This window comes from Polyodon spathula, chromosome 2, assembly GCF_017654505.1.
Source record: "Polyodon spathula isolate WHYD16114869_AA chromosome 2, ASM1765450v1, whole genome shotgun sequence".
NCBI classification, from domain to species: Eukaryota; Metazoa; Chordata; class Actinopteri; order Acipenseriformes; family Polyodontidae; genus Polyodon; species Polyodon spathula.
This window is the reverse complement of record NC_054535.1, coordinates 4,848,771-4,869,564: the sequence shown is the minus strand read 5'-3', so window position 1 is coordinate 4,869,564 and position 20,794 is coordinate 4,848,771. Positions and strand designations below refer to the sequence as shown.

The 20,794-nt window shown below is 40.1% G+C and overlaps 1 protein-coding gene across 1 annotated transcript in view; it reads left to right on the top strand.

Annotated features, from left to right (window-relative positions):
• Window positions 1–20,794, top strand: part of arap2 (ArfGAP with RhoGAP domain, ankyrin repeat and PH domain 2) — a 141,261-nt gene that overhangs the window by 69,038 nt on the left and 51,429 nt on the right. The window contains exons 14-16 of the mRNA XM_041274532.1: window positions 453–627; window positions 2,403–2,528; window positions 20,314–20,458. Coding sequence (XP_041130466.1) covers window positions 453–627; window positions 2,403–2,528; window positions 20,314–20,458 — 446 coding nt within the window. The remainder of the gene's footprint in view (window positions 1–452; window positions 628–2,402; window positions 2,529–20,313; window positions 20,459–20,794) is intronic.

The following is a 20,794-nucleotide window of genomic DNA, read 5'->3' as shown; positions in this document are numbered from 1 at the left end:
ATGGTGATGGCCAGTTTTGTCACAGGATTCAGATGTTTGCATTTGAAGTACAAACAACATTCTTGATATACAAACTAGAATAAATATAATGGCTCTCCTTGAAACAGGAGGTAAAAAAATATTTGTATCTATTATTGTTTATCTGCATTTCAACAAAGAAATACGGCTTTTTGTTATTAAAACTCCTGTCTGTGCTTTTACTTTCATACCAACTGTGAGTTTACAGAGCACACTGTTTTTATGCTGACTGGTATTTCTTTTAATGTGGACATTAGCCAAATCGTTTGAGGCACAGTTTGACAGTGTGCCTGCTGGAACTATTAAACTAATTACAAGTCATGACTCTTTTTGTGCTAATAGTGAGCAGACTTCAGAGGGCTCAGCAGCACATTCAAATTAGAATTTCTGATTAGCTGATCAAAGCATTAAACTAATGTTCTCTATATTTTTAGGCCTTATGTGAGTCTGTACTCCAACAAGACGCCCTGGAGACCATGTCCTTAGTATTTAGTGGCGCTGATGTCATGTGTGCTACAGGAGACCCGATCCACTGTACTCCTTACCTACTGGCGCAAACAGTAGGTCACCGATTGCAGATGGAGTTCCTCTACCATAATAAACTATCAGGTCAATACATCTTTAACCATGCTATGAACTCTATAAAATGTAATGGTGCTATTGTGTAAGCTGGAAAACTAGTGTGTGTGTGTGTGTGTGTGTGTGTGTGTGTGTGTGTGTGTGTGTGTGTGTGTGTGTGTGTGTGTGTGTGTGTGTGTGTGTGTGTGTGTGTGTGTGTGTGTGTGTGTGTGTGTGTGTGTGTGTGTGTGTGTGTGTGTGTGTGTGTGTGTGTGTGTGTGTGTGTGTGTGTGTGTGTGTGCGTGTATACAAGTATGGGAGAAAGCAGTAACTTTTTAATTCTGGATTTCTGCAAGTGAATCAAGCTACCTCATGTCAGTACAATACAGGGTGTCCTACCTGAAAGTAGCCCTGGTTTAAGTATTTCAGTTACATGTTGGTATTCAGTCCACGTTCATGTTGGGAGTGACATTCCTGTGGAAACCGAGTTTTTAATAACGAGGATTCCTGTAAATGCCTGTGGTGCTCCATCATGGGACTACCAATGCTGTTGCAATGTGGATGTACTTTTAATTTTAATTTTATTTTCAATTACCAAGCGTATTTAAAATATATTGTTTACAATTAAGGAACATATAACCATTACTCAGTGAGTGCTTTGTTTTATTTAGATTTAAAAAAAAAAAATACTACCCTTTTTAAAGGAAACTGAAAGAAAATATACAGTTTAATTTGAAATGCAGTAAAGTGAAATGCAATAAACTGACTCTGTTGTGATTCTGCAGTTGGGTCAAACAATTTAACAGCAAATGCTGGAGTTGTTCTGTATAATTCTGTGTAAATCAATATACAACCATAAAGCAGGGCCAACAATAGGAGGCCAGAAATAAGAAAACAGGGATAAAATAATAGTAGTAATAATAATAATTCAGTAATAAAACACATTTTGAATGTGATGGATACAGTAATTCTATCAATTAAATATGCAATTTAAAACCAAGATTAACTGAGATTACTATATTTATATAATCATTTACATTAGATTTCACAGCATTTGTGATGGTCCAGTTCTTTGGGTAACAATTGTGATGTGCACACTATGAATGGCTACAATGATCATTATCACAGTGATCTGTAAAAAATATTTTTCCAGCTGCCCAGGGGTAAATTGTATCATTAATAACACCCTACTACTACAGGAACATGCCTACTTGGCTTCTGGAGGGAAATAGTTTCCAGCAGATTTCATGCATCATGCACTTCCAGGCAGATGTACCGTAGTTACCATTGCATTTATGCATCTTATTACCTGTTTCGGTTGCTTCAACATACATTACCACGCCTTGTAAAGTGAATAACTGCACACTATCTTACTCCTTGAGTGCAGCTGTCTTGAGAGATTTCTTTTTTCTTTTTTTTAATGGTTAAAACAGCATTGCATCTGTCTTTCTTGCCCAGTGTTTGTGTTCTGGACACATTCAGACACTGCTCTGGGGGAGAAGCCAGTTGCATGTAAACCCACTATCATGCGCCATGTGAAGTCACAAAGATCCTTATACTTTGTTACTGTATAGTTACACACAACTCTACAAGCCAAGGGAATGTCCGAATTGTAGTATGTTGTGTATATGTTATTTTAAAGATATCACTCAAGAATATCCTGTTTGCAGAAGAAACATACATACAGCTAAAGTGTTAGACAACACACGAAGAATTAGTGCACAGATCTTGAATATAAACAATTTATCATCTCTTTATGCTGTCACTTTTTTATTGGTATAAACCATTATGAATTACAATTATAAAACTGTTCACTTTCCTTACAGATTTCCCCAAACTTGACCCTGTGTATGAAAGGAGATTTAATCATGATGCATCTTCCTTCATGCATGGTTTTCTTTACGAAGCTGTAAATATTGCTAAGTCCGTTACTGAGAAAAAACTGAAAGACGGTAAGTAATCTAGTATATTGGAAATGCTAAAATGTTCTGTCAGTTATGTATGATGTTTAGCTTTCTCCTTTTCATTATTGGCAGCTGTCAGGCAGGGATTGTTTTAATTGGAAAATTCAGAATTCGTTTGTGACATTAGATCGGTGAATTGTGACATTTTTTTTTTCATAGGACCCAATGCTATATATTGTAACCTACTTTGGAAGGAATAGAAGTATAATGTACGTCATTTTAAACACTAATTTAAGAGCCGTTACTTTTGGAATGGTATGATTAAACTTGTGAGGATGTTTTTTTTTTTTTTGTCAGATACGTTTGTCAATAATTGTCTACAATTAGAACCTTCACTCAAAGTACTGTGCAATTTGCTCATGTAAATACATTTGTGTTCTATAAATCGTGGAAGTCAAAAAGTTTAGGTTTAGTTGGTGCATTAATGGTATTTTAAGTGGTACCTTAAAGCTGGTTTGATATCTAACTTTTGAACGGAGAAGTTGCACATTCAATTAAAAAAAAAAAAATCAGCCTCCTTTTTAATTATGGTCTGTTGGAAAGCGTTAAAGCTTTATCACCAATGTTTCCAATTTCTATAGGTGTGTGTGTGTGTGTAATTTGGTAACAAAAAAATCTAGGGAAATGGGGTTGGAGATGTATCCCATTTTGAAAAGATTTTGCTAGGAGTATCACTGCCAAAGTAAGCTCATTTAAAAACATTCTTCTGTCTTTGTAATATATTGTATTGCATACATCTCCAGTAAACAGTAATTTAGTTTACATTACTAGTTTCTGTATTTTATTCATGCATTCTAGTCGCATGCAATGACACCTTATTTATCTGTCGATCTATGTCCTCCTCCTCCTCCCTCCCCCCCATCATGCGGATATCAGGGGTACTCAGTTGTTTTAGTGAAGGTCCAAAATTCTTGATTACAGCAAGGTCAAGAGCAGATTTTCACTCCCATCCCCATACCGACAAACAAAAACAGAAATAGTTTTTACACGTTGCTGGTTTGAGAGTTCTTCACTAGGTTTAAAGGAGTTTTGGGGTGAATTTCTGCCACCTTTACTGATTTGTTACACTGTGAGTTATTTCTCTGCCATAACTGTAGAATTGTATAGCTACTGTACTCATATGTGCCTGTGTTAGCAGATCCAAACATTGTGTTTCACCATTGCAAAAACAAAGCAGATTGAAGCAAACAAAACTGAAGCACAAGAAAAAAAAAATAAACTGAAAAATCACTGCTTTCTATTTCAAGTGAATTAAAAATAAAAACACCTTAAAAATAATTAAAAATACAGTAATTTTACATTCAGTACATTTATAATTGGCTAATGCTCACAGTAAGTAGAAGTGGGGGGTCCTCAAGGGCCGAGATACAGGTAAGCTCAGCAAGAGCAATACAGAGATGCAAAGATTTGCATCAGTCAGGACAGGAGGCTGATATTAATATTAATAACGTTCGTCTTGGAGAATGAATATCTGCCCACATAATGTGATCTGCAGATACTTAAGACAACAAACATTTTAACTGCATGTGTTGTAAGACTGACTTGGATCGCAGAACTGGACAATTTTAATCGTCAGTAAAATTAGCAAGATTTTTTAAAGAATCTGTATATGGTTTGCCAAAATTTTAGTATTCTGTCACTAACATAATAGGAAGTTTGGACTGTGGTCATACAGATTATTCTGTATTTTACAATGCAGAGGCACTGTGGCCTATTCATTACAGGATAAGCTGTGCTGGTTTCAAATCTGAGCTGAGTCAAGTCTCTCAGCTAAGACATTAGACATGCATTTCACACAAAAAGTCCTTCCACTGTCTGTTAGACTTGCCTCATTTCAAGTATTCTTTGTCAAATGTATTTTTGTTCTGTAAACCTCATTAAAAATTGACCTCCTGACACACACCCTATTGTAACAAGCAATGTTTTTTTTTTTTTTTTTATAATAAGCCTGGAGTGAAGTTCCAATAAAGAAAAGAAATGTAGAGATTAACACCTACTCCCATTAAATTCTACGAATAATTAGATAGCTTCTCTCTTTTTTTTGTGTGTGGTGATATAGCGTGGGTACTTATTTCTGGGGTATATGTAGAGAGACTCACACCTCTTGCATACAGGTCAACTGTTCATTTTGCAGTCAAGTGGATTTTAAAAAGGTAGTTTTTCCAGAAAGCTTTAACATCCTTGGACGACTTTTTTTTTTTTTTCTTGTTGGTTGGATAAATATTCAGAATAGTCATCAGAGGTGCAAACAGTAGAACTTGTATACACCTAGGGGGTGACGTAAGGATACGTGTAAAGTGATTAGCATGTGAAAAACCCTCAATGCTGCCGTAAAGTCTGATTTTTACCAGCTGCTAAAAATGCAGCGTATTTGAAGAATGATGTTCACCTGGCATTCTGCACCTGCTGTCAAGTTAGCACTTTGCCATCATTAATCCATTAAAATTATATTGAAATGCATTCATGGAATTAGGCGGAATCTGGATACTAAGCGGGCTCAAACATTATAATGTGATGTAAGGATTTTGCCTTGCACTTGGGCAATTGCTGACCTTCCAAAAACATGTAACTAAGAGCTGTATAAAAGCACACAACTGCAGAGACCTGTCATTGGCTTCAGGATGGCTGCTGTGATACACTTCCTGATGTAGCAATACTTGGCTCTTGTTGAGGAGAGGCAGGACCATGTTTGGAGGAGAAGGGCAAGGTGAAGAAGACCCAGCATATTCAATCCCAGGGTCACTTTGTTTGGGATGCTGGAGGATGCGGTGCTAAAGAGTGATCGTCTCATTCCACAGGTCATGCAAGACCTAATAACTGAATTGAAGGATGAGCTAGATGCCCGCGTCAATCTAGGGACCACTATCCCTGCACATGTGACAGTGCTGTGTTCTCTGCACTACTTAGCCTCTGGTTCCTTTTAGACCACAGTTGTAATGTCTGGAGGGATAGCCCAATTCACCTTTTCCAGAGTGCTAGGCAAGTTTCTGGATGCCATGTTGAAAAGGGTAAGCTCATGCATATAATTTCCTAAGAATACTCACATAACTGATGTTGGTTTTCCAAACAGACCTGATCTCAGCAGTAAGGACTCTGAGCTCCTAAGAACCCCCACCCCCACCCGCGTCAAGAGGACTTTGCTGCCTTTCCACTGACATTTTTTTTGCTTTGTATTTTCGTGCTCCACAGATATCATACAGCGACTACTGTCTGTACTCCTAACTCTGCAAATGCGGCCGCTAGATAGACCGATGCACTCATTGAGTCCCTCATTATCATGATTGCAGATCATTATTTGTGTGTGTTGAGTAACAGCATTGCTCTTAAGCTTACACAGGGCGTAGTGCAAAATAATTGCCTGACCGCAAAACAATTTCTATTTTGCATGTGCAATTATTTGCTCTGCGCCTATACTTACATCACACCTCTAGAGTACTCTAATATAAATGTTTAGGAGACCATGAGTGTCTAAGCTGGTAAGCACATGACCAGATACAAGGGTGAGTCATACAGTTGGGATTGTAGAATTACTGGCCAATGCGTCCGGTGAGCTCAAGTTATTGAGCGTTTGTCCTCCAGAATCTGCTGGGTGTGAAGAGGAGATTGACTTGCTGATGGAGTCAGTGGTTGCACACTGCTCTTGAGTAACCCTTAGCTGGTGAGGGAACATAGACAAATATGGATACAAAAAAATGGGAATACTGTAAATGTATTTAAATCTGACACAAAAAACACAGTGGGAAAGTGAAATTATTGGCCTGCAATTAAGCAAAGCGATGGTTCTGGTAGAGAACTCACTTTTACCCTTCGTTCAAATCACATAAATATCAAGCATACGTTCGGCACTTCTAATACCAGTCTAAATCGCCAGTCGTTTAGCTGGTTCCTTCTTTGTCCCTCGATAAACAATATGTCCAATGATCGTCAAGGAAAGGATGTATATTTTATTTCAATCCACTACATCCTCACTGTGAGCCAAAGTTTACCTCCTCCCCAGCCGCCACCTGCTTTCTTTTAGTTCATCTGATGGGGGAGGGCAGCTATCCTGAAACCCCTGCCCATGGCTCCTTACAGCCAGCCTATCAATTCATCTGCAATCTAATTCATGGGCAGGGGTACCTTAACACTGGAACCGGCGAGATTTCAGACTACATATAACCGCCGCACACGCAAAATGCGTGGCATCATTTTAAAACGGCTTTGATATGAAAATGAAAAACAAACAATCGGATACAACTTTTTTGTATATTATGAACATCATACATTACATTTTCAGAGCAGAAACTCTGTGTTTACATTGAAAATTAAACTTTTTTCTTATTTTTTTTAAAAAGAGCACAAATACATAAACATGAAAAACTAATAAAATAGACTTTACGCAATAAACTTCTGTCTAAACAAGTGTAGAAAGCTGTATGCGCATAGAATATTGTAAAATATAAATAAATAGTTATTTATGTAACATTTATATAACATAACTTATGTAACGTGAAAGTGCTTTGTGTGAAACGGAGTTAAATGGCTCTGTCTGTCTGTTCAGAGTTCTGTTACAGCTTTCTCAGTACAATCTAAGCAGAAAACACACTTTTCAACTGTTCCAGTGCATTTTCCACAGATTGCCTTTTCACAAAGTTCTGTTTTTATTGCATTTAGCATCATGTGCAGCGTTGGCTGAAGGTTGAGGGTCATTTGCCAGCTGGTTTTCGTGTCTTTTATCAAAATGTTTCTGCCGTAGCTCCAGCTAGCTGCAAAATGAAGTTCCTCGGAGTGACTGTATTGCCGGTGCACTCCTTGAGCAAAACCAAAGCATTGAGGGCTGCCAGTTCCAAAACATAAAACACAGCCAAAGGCCACCAGTGAGTACCACCTTTGACAGAATACAGCCATGCCATTTGATCCAGTATATCCACAATGTACTTTGTTGCGTTGTAAAATGCAACAGTATCTAGCTTTCATTTAGCATCAGTCTCAATGGTCACTGATTTGTGCAGAGAGCTTAGAGTAAGCACTTTTTATTATTATTTTTTTTTTTTTACCTCTCTACACACTCAGGGTGGCGCAGTCGTTGTGCAGGAGGAGTGGAGTGGAGTGCAGGGGGGCTCATTTTTACGATTCTGCAGCTGAAACACCGTAAGGGTATTTAATTCAAATATTTAGTAACACTTAAGAATGGACATGTACGAGTGTGGCAAAGTGGTTTGTAGTGCTCCGGTGTATAGGTGATTTGAGGTGCTCCAACAAAGGACAAACACAAAGTTTACCGGTCAGGTTTCTTTTAATGCCCTTTAAACCGGGTTTCAAATAATAAAGCTGGCTCTACCCAGCAATGGGTATTGCCAGCGAAAACTGGACTCAAATAATAAAGCTGGTTGTACCCAGCAATGGGTATTACCAGCTACAAAACAAAGTGGTTGCAGTCCCGAAATAATAAACACAAAAACAAGTCTCCAAACTGGGTGCTCTGGTGCAGGTGCGGTGCTCTGAGTGCTAGTGCTGGTGCTCGTGCGCGTTCAGGTCCGGGCTTCTCAATGAACCCACACTTCATTCAAGGTTCCGTCCTTGTCTCCTCCCATTAACCACAACAAAGGAGACGATTACGGCGTCACGTCCCCCTAAAGTACCCTAAGCCCCGCCCCCTCTTCGATAGCTAGTTCAATCATGCCTCCTCCAATTCATGACTGAAACTTCGCTCAGCGTACTAGGGGGATGACTCCAGGTACCGTAACGCCGCCCTCTTCCTGAATGGCCAGCTCCTGACTGTCCCTGGGATGAACTGCCCAACCATTCAGTAGGAAGCCCGCAGCTCCTGTTGTACAGTGCCCTCACCGGTCGAGAGGGAGATTGTTGATTCGGATTCATTCGCTCTCCGTCACAACGAGATATTCACATACGCAGAGATATTTAAATTTGAATTGCAAAAGCCGTTCACAAAGCGGCTATGGCGGGGCTAGTGTTGAAAGGCGAGGCCAAAGAATGTAGCATAAATTATGTGCATTGCAGTTCATTTTCTGACTGAACAAAAGCTCTGTACAGTCAAATTAAATGACAGACAGAACACAAGAATTAGGAAATAAAAATATCAAGACAATTGGTTAAACTAGGTAAGTGTTAACCAGTGAATTGAAATTTACATAAAGCCAGATAATAAAAGTAAGCATTTAGCTTTGATGCATTCAGTGAGTCTGTGAGGAGTATAATAAGCTGAAATCTCTGGCTCTATTCAACTTCAGCCAGAACCAAGAGTCTACATGAAGACCACCACCCTGATACTTCACAGTATGAGCATGTGGTCAAATTAGTTAGAACAGAGTTCCCATTTAAATCCACAGTAACCATTTGTCTGGCAATACTCATTTAAGTATGGGAAAAGAAACTGTAACTAGACTCAGGTTATGATTTAAGTAAAAAACAGCAACACTAGCAATAGAACACATGTAAGGGAAGCAAATGTATCCTATAATTCTTTTAAATAGCAGCTATCACCGATTGTCTGTTTGCATTTAGCATGGATGACTGACTTTAACTGTAGTGTCACCAAAGCTGATGGCTGCAAGGAGCCAGGGATCTTGGGGCAGCTGTCGGCTTCAGTGCAATGGGAATGGCATTCTTGGCAACACTCTGACAAGTTATATTTTCTTTTAATTCATCACAGGCATCTTGTCACACTATGACTATCAAGGTGGCATCTCTGAATAATTGCTTTGAGTCCAGGTATTGTTGGCCTATTTTTAAATCTTGCCAGGATAGGGTCTGAATTTCAGTTTTGTGTCTTCCAGGAAAAATAAAGGATCCCATTTTGAAACTAGGAAAGCAAACGAGTTCAACAGTGTAGAGGAACTACTCTCTTCATCCACCCTTGGTTCAATATAGGTCCCAAAATGTGTAAATGTTTAAGACCCCCCCCCCCCCCCCCCCCCCCCCCCCCCAAAAAAAAAAATGAAATTTTTAATTTTAATTTAGAGGCAGTTGGTTTATTTCAACCTGCAGAAGAAAAAAAGCTGGTGTGCCCTTCAGGTCTCTAGGGGAAAGTTAAGCACTCTCCAGCCATCACGGGTAAACCAATACCCGTGATGGGATATTGTGGTTCAAATGCCCTCCTTCCACACCACTTTGGGAAGCAGACCCTAAACTGCAAAAATTTGAAACAATTTCTAGTTTATTCTTAAAATAATACTGTAGGAACAGTTCAATAATTGATCATTTAATGTTTGTCTGGGTTGATTAGTTCTCTTATTAATATTTAATTGACATGTTACAAAGGTCGAGGATTTACTATGAACACACATACACATGCTAGAATATTTAATCAATAGCAGTATTTTATTAAGTACACAAATATTAAACAGAAATCAGAAGTCAGAAAGTAAATTTCTTAGTCTCGAAGCACCAAACACAAGTCAAAAACTCTCACTGCACTCTTCTGGCTAGCAGGCAATTGAAATATGACACCTCCTGTCTCCTCACACACAAAGCAGCCACTGCAGCAGCTCAAGCAAGCTGTGACGTAGCTAGTAAATTGCTCACACACACCCACGCCCGCCCATATACAAGCACAGCCTCAACTGAGATGATGCAGACAATCTTAGAATAGATCACATTAAGCTTATTTATGGTAGATAGATAAAGGATATGGCAAGTTTACTTTTAAAGAAGTTCTTCATACAACAATATGAGATAGATTACTTATAGTTACTTCATTAAGTTTCACTTAAAGTTATTTGACACACAAAGTGTGCAAACTAAACTGCAACAAAGTCTTCAGGCCTCAGTATAGGATCCACAACAGCTCCCGTCCACTCTGTCCTATTCTCTGAATCTTTTAGCTACGCAGGTAGCAGGGCACAGTTTCTTTTGGATACTGTGGTTTTAGATGTACAGAAGTCCTCCAGCCTATCCTTGGTCTCGTTGCTTGTGGTAGCGACTCGCTTGCAGCTTGCTTCCTCTTCTTGGGTATGTTTTTAGGCAGAGTCCCGTCTTGGGTCCATTTTTAGGCAGAGTCCCAGAGTTGCAGCTTCGCTTAGCAGAGTGAGGGCACCTTGTTTAGCATTTGATTTGCAAAGCAAAATGTTTTTCTTAGATATTTATAGTCTTTTCACTCTGCTGAGTAGCCACTTTCTGGAGATAATTTGTGTACGTCACCTTCAGATTTGTCTTTGGTGTGCTTCCTTTTGTCCTACAGCTTGTTGCAGTTGGGACTTTATACTTTATGTCTTCCTTGCACCAAACCACTTGTGGTTGCAATTTTGCAGTCTCTTCACTGTCCTTTCAGCCTCACCCAGTCCAGATGCCCCCCTCCTAGCCCTGGTGATCTTCAGTTCAGTATTCCTGCCAGAAACCAAGGGGGCCTTTTCTTAAGACACAGCAGTGTGCTCTTTTCCTAAGACACAGCAGTTTCATTAATTAGTCCAGTTATATCATTAATACACATTCAGCTATTAATATCATATTCAGGGAATATGCCCCACATCATTCCCCATTTTGTTTGGGAACTTATTTCTGAAGTTCAGGAATGACAACATAAACCCCACATGGACTTTATATTATAACACATTCAAATCACATTAACCCTTTTCAATGAAACTGGATGAATTTATTATAAAGATGTATGTATGTATGTATGTATACATATCTTAACCCTAACAATGTGTGTGTGTGTGTGTGTGTGTATATATCTATATATATATATATATATATATATATATATATATATATATATATATATATATATATATATATATATATATAGTACTGTGCAAAAGTTTTAGGCAGGTGTGAAAAAATGCTGTAAAGTAAGAATGCTTTCAAAAATAGACATGTTAATAGATTATATTTATCAATTAACAAAATGCAAAGTGAGTGAACAGAAGAAAAATCTACATCAAATCAATATTTGGTGTGACCACCCTTTGCCTTCAAAACAGCATCAATTCTTCTAGGTACACTTGCACAAAGTCAGGGATTTTGTAGGCATATAGTCAGGTGTATGATTAAACAATTATACCAAACAGGTGCTAATGATCATCAATTCAATATGTAGGTTGAAACACAATCATTAACTGAAACAGAAACAGCTGTGTAGGAGGAATAAAACTGGGTGAGGAACAGCCAAACTCAGCTAACAAGGTGAGGTTGCTGAAGACAGTTTACTGTCAAAAGTCATACACCATGGCAAGACTGAGCACAGCAACAAGACACAAAGTAGTTATACTGCATCAGCAAGGTCTCTCCCAGGCAGAAATTTCAAGGCAGACAGGGGTTTCCAGATGTGCTATCCAGCCTTTTTGAAGAAGCACAAAGAAAGGGGCAACGTTGAGGACCGAAGACGCAGTGGTCGGCCAAGGAAACTTACTGCAGCAGATGAAAGACACATCATGCTTACTTCCCTTCGCAATGGGAAGATGTCCAGCAATGCCATCAGCTCAGAATTGGCAGAAAACAGTGGGACCCTGGTACACCCATCTACAGTCCGGAGAAGTCTGGTCAGAAGTGGCCTTCGTGGAAGACTTGCGGCCAAAAAGCCATACTTCCGACATGGAAACAAGGCCAAGCGACTCAACTAGACACGAAAACACAGGAACTGGGGTGCAGAAAAATGGCAGCAGATGCTCTGGACTGATGAGTCGAAATTTGAAATATTTGGCTGTAGCAGAAGGCAGTTTGTTCGCCGATGGGCTGGAGAGCAGTACACGAATGAGTGTCTGCAGGCAACAGTGAAGCATGGTGGAGGTTCCTTGCAAGTTTGGGACTGCATTTCTGCAAATGGAGTTGGGGATTTGGCCAGAATTAATGGTCTCCTCAATGCTGAGAAGTACAGGCAGATACTTATCCATCATGCAATACCATCAGGGAGCATCCGATTGGTCCCAAATTTATTATGCAACATGACAACGACCCCAAACATACAGCAAAAGTCATTAAGAACTATCTTCAGCGTAAAGAAGAACAAAGAGTCTTGGAAGTGATGGTATGGCCCACAGAGCCCTGATGTCAACATCATCGAGTCTGTCTGGGATTACATGAAGAGAGAGAAGCAACTGGGGCTGCCTAAACTGTGGTTAGTTCTCCAAGATGTTTGGGCCAACCTACCTGCCGAGTTCCTTCAAAAACTGTGTGCAAGTGTACCAAGAAGAATTGATGCTGTTTTGAAGGCAAAGGGTGGTCACACCAAATATTGATTTGATGTAGCTTTTTCATCTGTTCACTCACTTTGCATTTAGTTAATTGATAAATATAAACTATTAACATGTCTATTTTTGAAAGCATTCTTACTTTACAGCATTTTTTCACACCTGCCTAAAACTTTTGCTCAGTACTGTCTATATAAGGATAGAAAGATGAAAAATAGAAAGATAGCACACATTGGGTTTATATCTGCGTTCATCCTTGTTACTGTGGCTTTTTACTTTACACTGCTGCCTCAGAATTTTCACTCTGTCCTGCTGCAATTACAGGACAACTGTTCTCTTCCTGTTCATTGGTCTCAGACTTTTCCTTTTTCATTAAATAAATTGCCTTAGATCTCCAGTTAACATCCACTAGAGGCAAAACCAGAAATATCACATCCATGGCTCTCCTTACTACCAGGTATTTGTGGACAATTAACCTCACTCCTATGACCAAGGTGGTCACTAACCCAGACAATATGATCAGATTGAACATAACTCCTAACTGTCCTACGGATAACTAAGTTGTCTCTGGGTCCCAGTCTCAAATCCGAGACCTGAAGGTCAGTTGGAGTGATGGTAATTTCCACTGTGTGGAGCTCCTTTTGATTCAGGAGCTGCTCTATAGCAGGATCCATTTGAAACTTGTGTCCTCTAAAGACATCTAATATTTCAACTTCTGCCTCATGAAAATCAGTCTCCAAGTAATAAAGAGCTAAATCTCCAATGGGAGCAATCGCCAGGCCTCGGCACCATGAGTAACACAGGGTCTGCTGGTAGCTTGATAACCTTAACTGTATCGTGTTGGTCATGTGACAGTGTTAACTCTTGTTGCGGGGTGCTGACGAACCACTGAGCATTGGCTGTTTCAGCTCAGGCTTTTCCCTGTCCTCCCGGCATTGTCTCACAGTAACTTTGCATTTCTCAGCAGTGGCATCTTTCCTCAAACCACACAATGTCTGAGCCATCTCTCCTAATAAATGGTTTGCAAAGGCAGAGCCAATGAATGTCCCGAATAGTGCTGCACATTTCCAAGTTAGGCACCAGATAGAGATTAGGACTGCTATCTTTGTACACAACCACAGGTGGTGTGACTAACTGCACATGCTTATCACCCTGCCAGAATCCAATGTTCAAGACAGCTTTCAATCGACAGACAGTCATGGGTTCCACCACTGGCAAATTAACCAAAAAGGCGATTTCTCTTGCCCTTGAATCCACATATCTTGGGATGGCACTTCCTAAACTGTACGCTAATTGCACTTGAGGGCTGTACAATGTTTTGTGTTGCTTGCTGTATGGCTGTGAGATTCATCATGGCATTCTGTTCTATGGCAGAGGGAACAGGACCTGACTTTGACTCATTCTCGCTAATATACTGTACTTGAATCCATTGACGGGGTTTAGTATAACTAACTTTCTCATTCCCCCCCCTTTCCAAGTATTCAAGGCAAGGTCCCACCATGGGAAGGATCAATTCAAAATGCCTATGTCCGTGTGCGGGGGAAGCCATGCTTCCCTAGTGCTTGCATTCTGTATCATCAAGTAAGTCACTCTGCCTTCTATTTCCAAATAAGGGCAACCTCAGACTGCTAATCCTAATTCTTGAAACTCTTAAGGACAACTGGAAAAAACTCATCCATTAACTCCTGTCCCGTCTTCAAGTTTAGTTGAAAGATATGTCCCCAGTTCTCCCAGGAAGATAGCTCACAATCTCATTTACTACCTCACACGACTGTGGGATAGTCTGTCTGGACTTCATGCGTCACAGATTACAGGAAAGTGAATCATGTATGTCTCTAACCCTGGTGTACAGTATGCTTGATCTGAAGTCAGTCTGCACCTGTATCTTTACAAAATAGTTGGGTCCGACCACACAGTCTACTGGAAAGCCTCTGACCACATGCACATAATGCGTAAACATCCTGTCTCCAATCCCAAAACTAATAGCACTAATACCTATGCTGAGGATGGGGTGCCTACTGTAGGGGACGTCATTTAACATTTCTCTTTTGTTTACCTGTACCAGCTGTGGGTTACTCTCTTGAATCTGATCAAACAGATACTCACACACCAGTGTTCTCATACTGTGGAGTTACAACAGCATCAGCCACTTTGGTGGTCTGAGGTCAAGCAGGACATGCATTTGCACTGAGCCGCCTAAGGCCCCACGACTGCCTTCAGTCCTGTCAGTTGTGAATACTGGAGACATTAATTGCCCCTGCGGGGTTTTACTGTTTGTTTTGGTTCTGGGGGGGTCTGCTTGAGCTGTTTTTCTACAAGGTCCACGGACTCCACTTGTATTGAAATCGAAGGCTGTAGGGGACAATCATAAACTACATTCAACACAGACCCTAACTGTTGTGTGTGTCTCTCGTGCTCTAAAAGCCAGGTGTATTTGGGTGCTGGTCTCTTGGAGACAGCACTGACAACTCAGGCTCCTCTGCGCATGTATTGCCGGTCTCTCTGGGGTATTGAAAACCAGGGGTGCTAGTCTGTGTGTTTTGGGGAGGCAGTGCAGCAAACTCAGCCTCCTCGGCATCAGCCTTAGTTCTATACCACGTTACCATCATCCTTTCGTGTTCCAACTTTTCAATTCTACATTTTAATTCAGCCATCTCACTGATTAAACCACCATTCACCTCATTATTCCTACGCATTGCTTCGCTAAGCTCTGTGTTACGCAGTTGACACCTATCCAGTCTAATCCTCAGATCTTGATTTTCGGCTGCTGTTTCATCTTTAAGCTTAGCATGCTCTCACTGCAAAGCCTGATTCTCTGGTTACAGCCTGAAGCTCTCCAATCAAATCCAGATTTTTGCTCCTCAAAACCTGACATCTGTCCTGCACAACCTGACATTTGGCCTATGCCAATTCCAACCTTTTAGTTGATACATACACTATAGTAGCAATTGCACTAATAGGTCTCACAGCCTTAACTTGAACCTGCTGAAACGACAAGATCCCCTGGATCGGGAGCCTCGGGTGTATCCTGTTTAATCACCTCTACCAAATATTCATATAGCCCCTGCTCGGAAGCAACTTCCAATCTAGGCATCTCCATCATGACACCAGTTTCTGAATCTGAAACTACAGACATGACTATACTTTCTAACTTGGTTTTAAGTCAAAATTGTGTTATACACCATTAAAACACACAAGAAACCAAACAACACTGCGGCAATCAATATTTGATAAATGTGGTTTGCGAAAGATTACTGCGAAAGATTACTGTTCTAAGAAGGGAAAAGCAAATACTTTACAGTACTCTGGGTTTCTATTCCAATCCCGTTTGTTATTTGTGTCTGTATGTTCATAAACCCGGTGCTTACTGTGCTAAATCAACCTTATCACTTCGGGGTCACCAATTAATTTAGGAACAATTCAATAATTGACCATTTAATGTTTATCTGGGTTGATTAGTTTTCTTATTAATAATATTTAATTGACGTGTTACAAAGGTCGAGGATTTACTATGAACACACATACACATGCTAGAATATTTAATCAATAGTAGTATTTTATTAAGTACACAAATATTAAACAGAAATCAGAAGTCAGAAAGTAAATTTCTTAGTCTCGAAGCACCAAACACAAGTCAAAAACTCTCACTGCACTCTTCTGGCTAGCAGGCAATTGAAATATGACACCTCCTGTCTCCTCACACACAAAGCAGCCACTGCAGCAGCTCAAGCAAGCTGTGACGTAGCTAGTAAATTGCTCACACACACCCACGCCCAGCTTCAACTGAAATGATGCAGACAATCTTAGAATAGATCACATTAAGCATATTTATGGTATATAGATTAAGGACATGGCAAGTTTACTTTTAAAGAAATTCTTCATACAACAAAGAGGTAGATTACTTATAGTTACTTCATCAAGTTTCACTAAAAGTTATTTCACACGCAGTGTGCAAACTAAATAATTAACAGTTCAATTATACGTGAATGTGTTACAACTAATTAATTTAGTTCCATAAAAGGAAAATACAAGTGGAATTATACTCAACGGTTCCTTGAAGCTTAGACTTTTGGTCTGCTGGTTTAGAAACTCATTCTGTTAAAGTGTCCAGTACAAAAGGCTCTCCTCTCAGCAATGAAGTCTTCAGTCCCACGTTGGATCAAACTCGGCAACCAAGCTTTTAATTCTTGATAGAATCAACAAACAGCTGCAACAAAGTCTTCAGTCCTCAGTCCTCAGTATAGGATCCACAACAGCGCCCATCCACTCTGTCCTCTTCTCTGACTCTTTTAGCTACTCAGGTAGCAGGGACACAGTTTCTTTTGGATACTGTGGTTTTAGATGTACAGCAGAGACTGGTTTGTCTGATAACAGTCTCTGTAAGTTTTACGGCAGTCCTACAGCCAGGCCTCAGTCTCGTTGCTTGTGGTAGTGACACGCTTGCAGCTTGCTTCCTCTTCTTGGGTCAGTTTTCAGGCAGAGTCCCGTCTTGTGTCTGTTTTTATGAAGAGTCTCAGAGTTGCAGTTTTGCTCACCAGATTGACAGCACCTAATTTAGCATTCAATGTGTAGCGCAAAATGTTTAGTTTTGCTTGGATATTTATAGTCTTTTCACTCTTCTGAGTAGCTACTTCCATGAGGTCACTTGTGTACCTTGCCTTTTTAACTCACAGATCTTTGAGATTTGTCTTTGGTCTGCTTCCTTTCGTCCAATGACTTGTTGTTGCAGTTGGGTCTTGTTGACATCTATACGTTATATGTCTTCCTTGCACCAAACCGCTTGTGTTTGCAGTTTTGCAGCGTGTTCACTGTCCTTTCAGCCTCACCCAGTTCAGATGGCCCCCTCCTACTGCCTTTGAAGGAGTATCCTTTTATAAACACTTTCAAAATCAGGTCTTTAGGATTTCAGTTTTCTTCTGTCCAATAGCTAAACTGAGAATTGCATCAGTTCTCTTAAGCGATTGTTTAAAGCAGGGATGCACAACTATATTTTGTGAAGGGTCAGATACACACACATATTACATACCATATGCATTTGTTTGTAAACCCTGGTAGCAAAACACAATAATAATAAGCTTTTTAGTACTCATCCTCTCTCATTGCTAAACATTTCAGTGGGAGATGTTGCAGCATTTCTGGGACACCTGTTTTTGGATGCTGGGCTAGACTAAGCACAGTGTGCAGGTTGTCGTCCATCAGTCTTGTTCTCAGGTGTGACTTGTTCAGCTTCATAATGGAGAAGATGTGCTCTAAGATAGTACTGCCAAATAAGGAGACCAACTTTAAAGCTTCTTAGCAGAGATTGGGGAAACCGATCATGATCCAAAGGTCGGTAGAATTCCAACAGTGGCACTTTCCTATGCTTGTTCTTCAGTGTGCTGGAACACTGCAAGTCAATGACTTCCAGTTTCAGTTTGTTAGGGATGCTTTCAGCATTAGAGGAGAAAGGTTCTGAAAAGAGTTTAAATGAGGCTTGCTTGAACTCAGCTCTTCACCAATGTGCTCCTTTAAACACCCTGTACTGTCACCTATCATAGCCGGTACACCATCGGTAGTCAACCCCACCAGCTTATCCCAGGGGAAACATAATTGTTCTACTGCTATTTTAAATGCATGAAAAATGTCACAGCATGTGTTTCTACCTTGCAGAGATGCAGGGGATGTCAGCTCCTGACGGACTTCAAATGGTCTCGTTACTCCACAATTGAAAAGTTTAAAGTTGTGCCGTGTCACCGGCATTGATGCTTTCATCAGGAGCAACTGAGAAGTACACAAAATTATCACATATGCTTTTTAGCTATTGTCAGACATGTCTACTATACGTCACTCTATAGTCGTTCTGGCAAGGTTAAACATTCTTAGCCCTTAGCGGTCCATTTATTCAGCACCTGTCAGACGCGTGAGGTCCAATTTATTTTTACATACGCTGTATATTTTACACACAGTGTTTTAAAAGTATTTTTTTTCACAGTAAAACAGGTTTAAAAGGCACTGCATAGCAAAAGGACTCTCAGTACTGCATCTCCAGCCAAGCCCCACCCCTTGTTTGCTGTATTTTTCTCATACCTCTTCATAGTCGTGCATACTGATAAATCCTCTCCTGATCACTCGTTTTTTCTACCAAACTCCTCAATAATGTAATCCAAGTCATTATTTTATTATTATAACATCTCAAAAAGCTCTGCAAATGTCTGTGACATTCTTTGAGCGCTGGATGCAGAAGCAGCTAGCTTCTTTGTTTGTGTACGTGTTATCTCTGTGGTGCAGGGGCTATGTGTGTTGCTCAGATCCGCCCCTTTTTTTTAATCGCCTTCTCTCGGTCATTGAAAGGTTTTCTTGGCTTTTTCCAGAGAAAAAATGGTTAGAGACCTGTGCTTGATGTCTTTTTTGATGACGGACTGGAAAGGGAAAATTGTAATGTCAGACCTAGTCCGACACAGGACCACAAAGGGTTAAAGGTATCTTTGTTTGGTATATATAATTGATGTTGATTTTTGAACACTAGAGGGCATTGCATCATATATTTTGTATTATAAGAGAGAACCTGGCTACATGGAGTAGTTGCAGAACAAATGTAATATATGCTTGCAGGTGGGCAAATTATTACGGGCCGGATTAAAGGAAGCAGCGGGCTGTATCTGGCCCATGGGCTTTATGTTGTGCACCCCTAGTTTAAATTAATATGTGTGTAGACGCAAACATAAAAACCATGGCTCGTCACCAAAGATAATTTTGAACTTGCCTGTCACCAGTTGATTCATCTGCGTTAATAAAAGCTTTTAATGAAAAGACTATATATTAGTGGCATGCTTGTTGAACAATATCTAATACAAAATCCCAAGGCATTCTGCGTGTCAGTTAAATGAGCATTTTTAGGTAATTGGTCATTCCATGGAAAAGTTCTCAAGAGCTTTTACTCTTTTGATGTCTTGTACAAAGTGCACTGGACTGAACTTGTATTGCATGCATGCATGGTTTCATTTAATAATAATAAGAATTAAAGTGTGTGGTTGCATAATAATTATGATGGTTTCAAACACGGAGATGCATCCTTTTTTTATATTTCATGCCAACATTTCACTGTTTCAGCACTGCTCATTGTGGAAATAATGACCTTGATTACATTACCTGTAAATAACACATATTTGCTTTTATCATTGAGCATTAAGAAATAGGCGCAAGTGGGTTCCCCGAGTGGCTCACCTGGTAGAAGCACAGCTGTGTGGTGAGCAGGGCAAGTCAGACAGCACTAGTTCACGTCCTGGCTGTTTGAAGTAGGCCGGTCTTCAGTGGGAACTCCGAATTGAGTGTCGTGTTGGCTCAGGCGCTCCCCTGGGTTAGGGAAGTAAAACTGGCAGGGACTGTTTCTCCTCATCGCTCTAAGTGAACCCTGCTGGCCAGGTGCCCAGTGAGGTCCGAAGCTCGCTGACATCCACGCTCAAGTTTCTGGGTAGAAAAGGAAGCTGGCTTGGTCATGGGATTGGAGGACGGCCCGAATTGCTACGTGGAGGAGAAAAACGATTGGGCATTCCAAATTAGGAAAAAATGGGGGGAAAAAAATTATAATTGGACACACTAAACTAAAAAAAGAAAAAAAAGTAGGAGCAAAGCAACAATTTAAACATTTCCTGTCCTATTTCTTTCAGACATGAGTAGGCGATGGTGCACCCTTGAAGGTGGGTTTCTGAGTTATTATGAAAATGATAAGACCGCAACACCCAATGGAAGAATTGATATCAGTGAAGTTGTCTGCCTAGCTGTGGACAAGACTGAATACATAATGGGAGTTGGGTAAGTATTAATCATTATAAATCATTAAACCAATCAAACCATTTAATTCACAAAGACTGCAGGACGTCCTTTATTTTGCTTGAAGACATTACCCTTTCATACGTTATTATCCATTGTTTGATGACATATTCCAGTTTAGAACAGAAACACGATATGGGAAGCCTATATTCAGTCCCTGAAAGTCAGTTTTTTACTTGTTGATATTCCAGAAGAATTGGGAAAAGCAGACAGGAAATTAATCTGTAAAGTACTTCCTGAAGGTTAACCTTTTACGATCGTCACAAAGACGTCAAGCACAGGTCCCTAATCGGTTTTTCTCCTGAAAAAGCTGAGAAA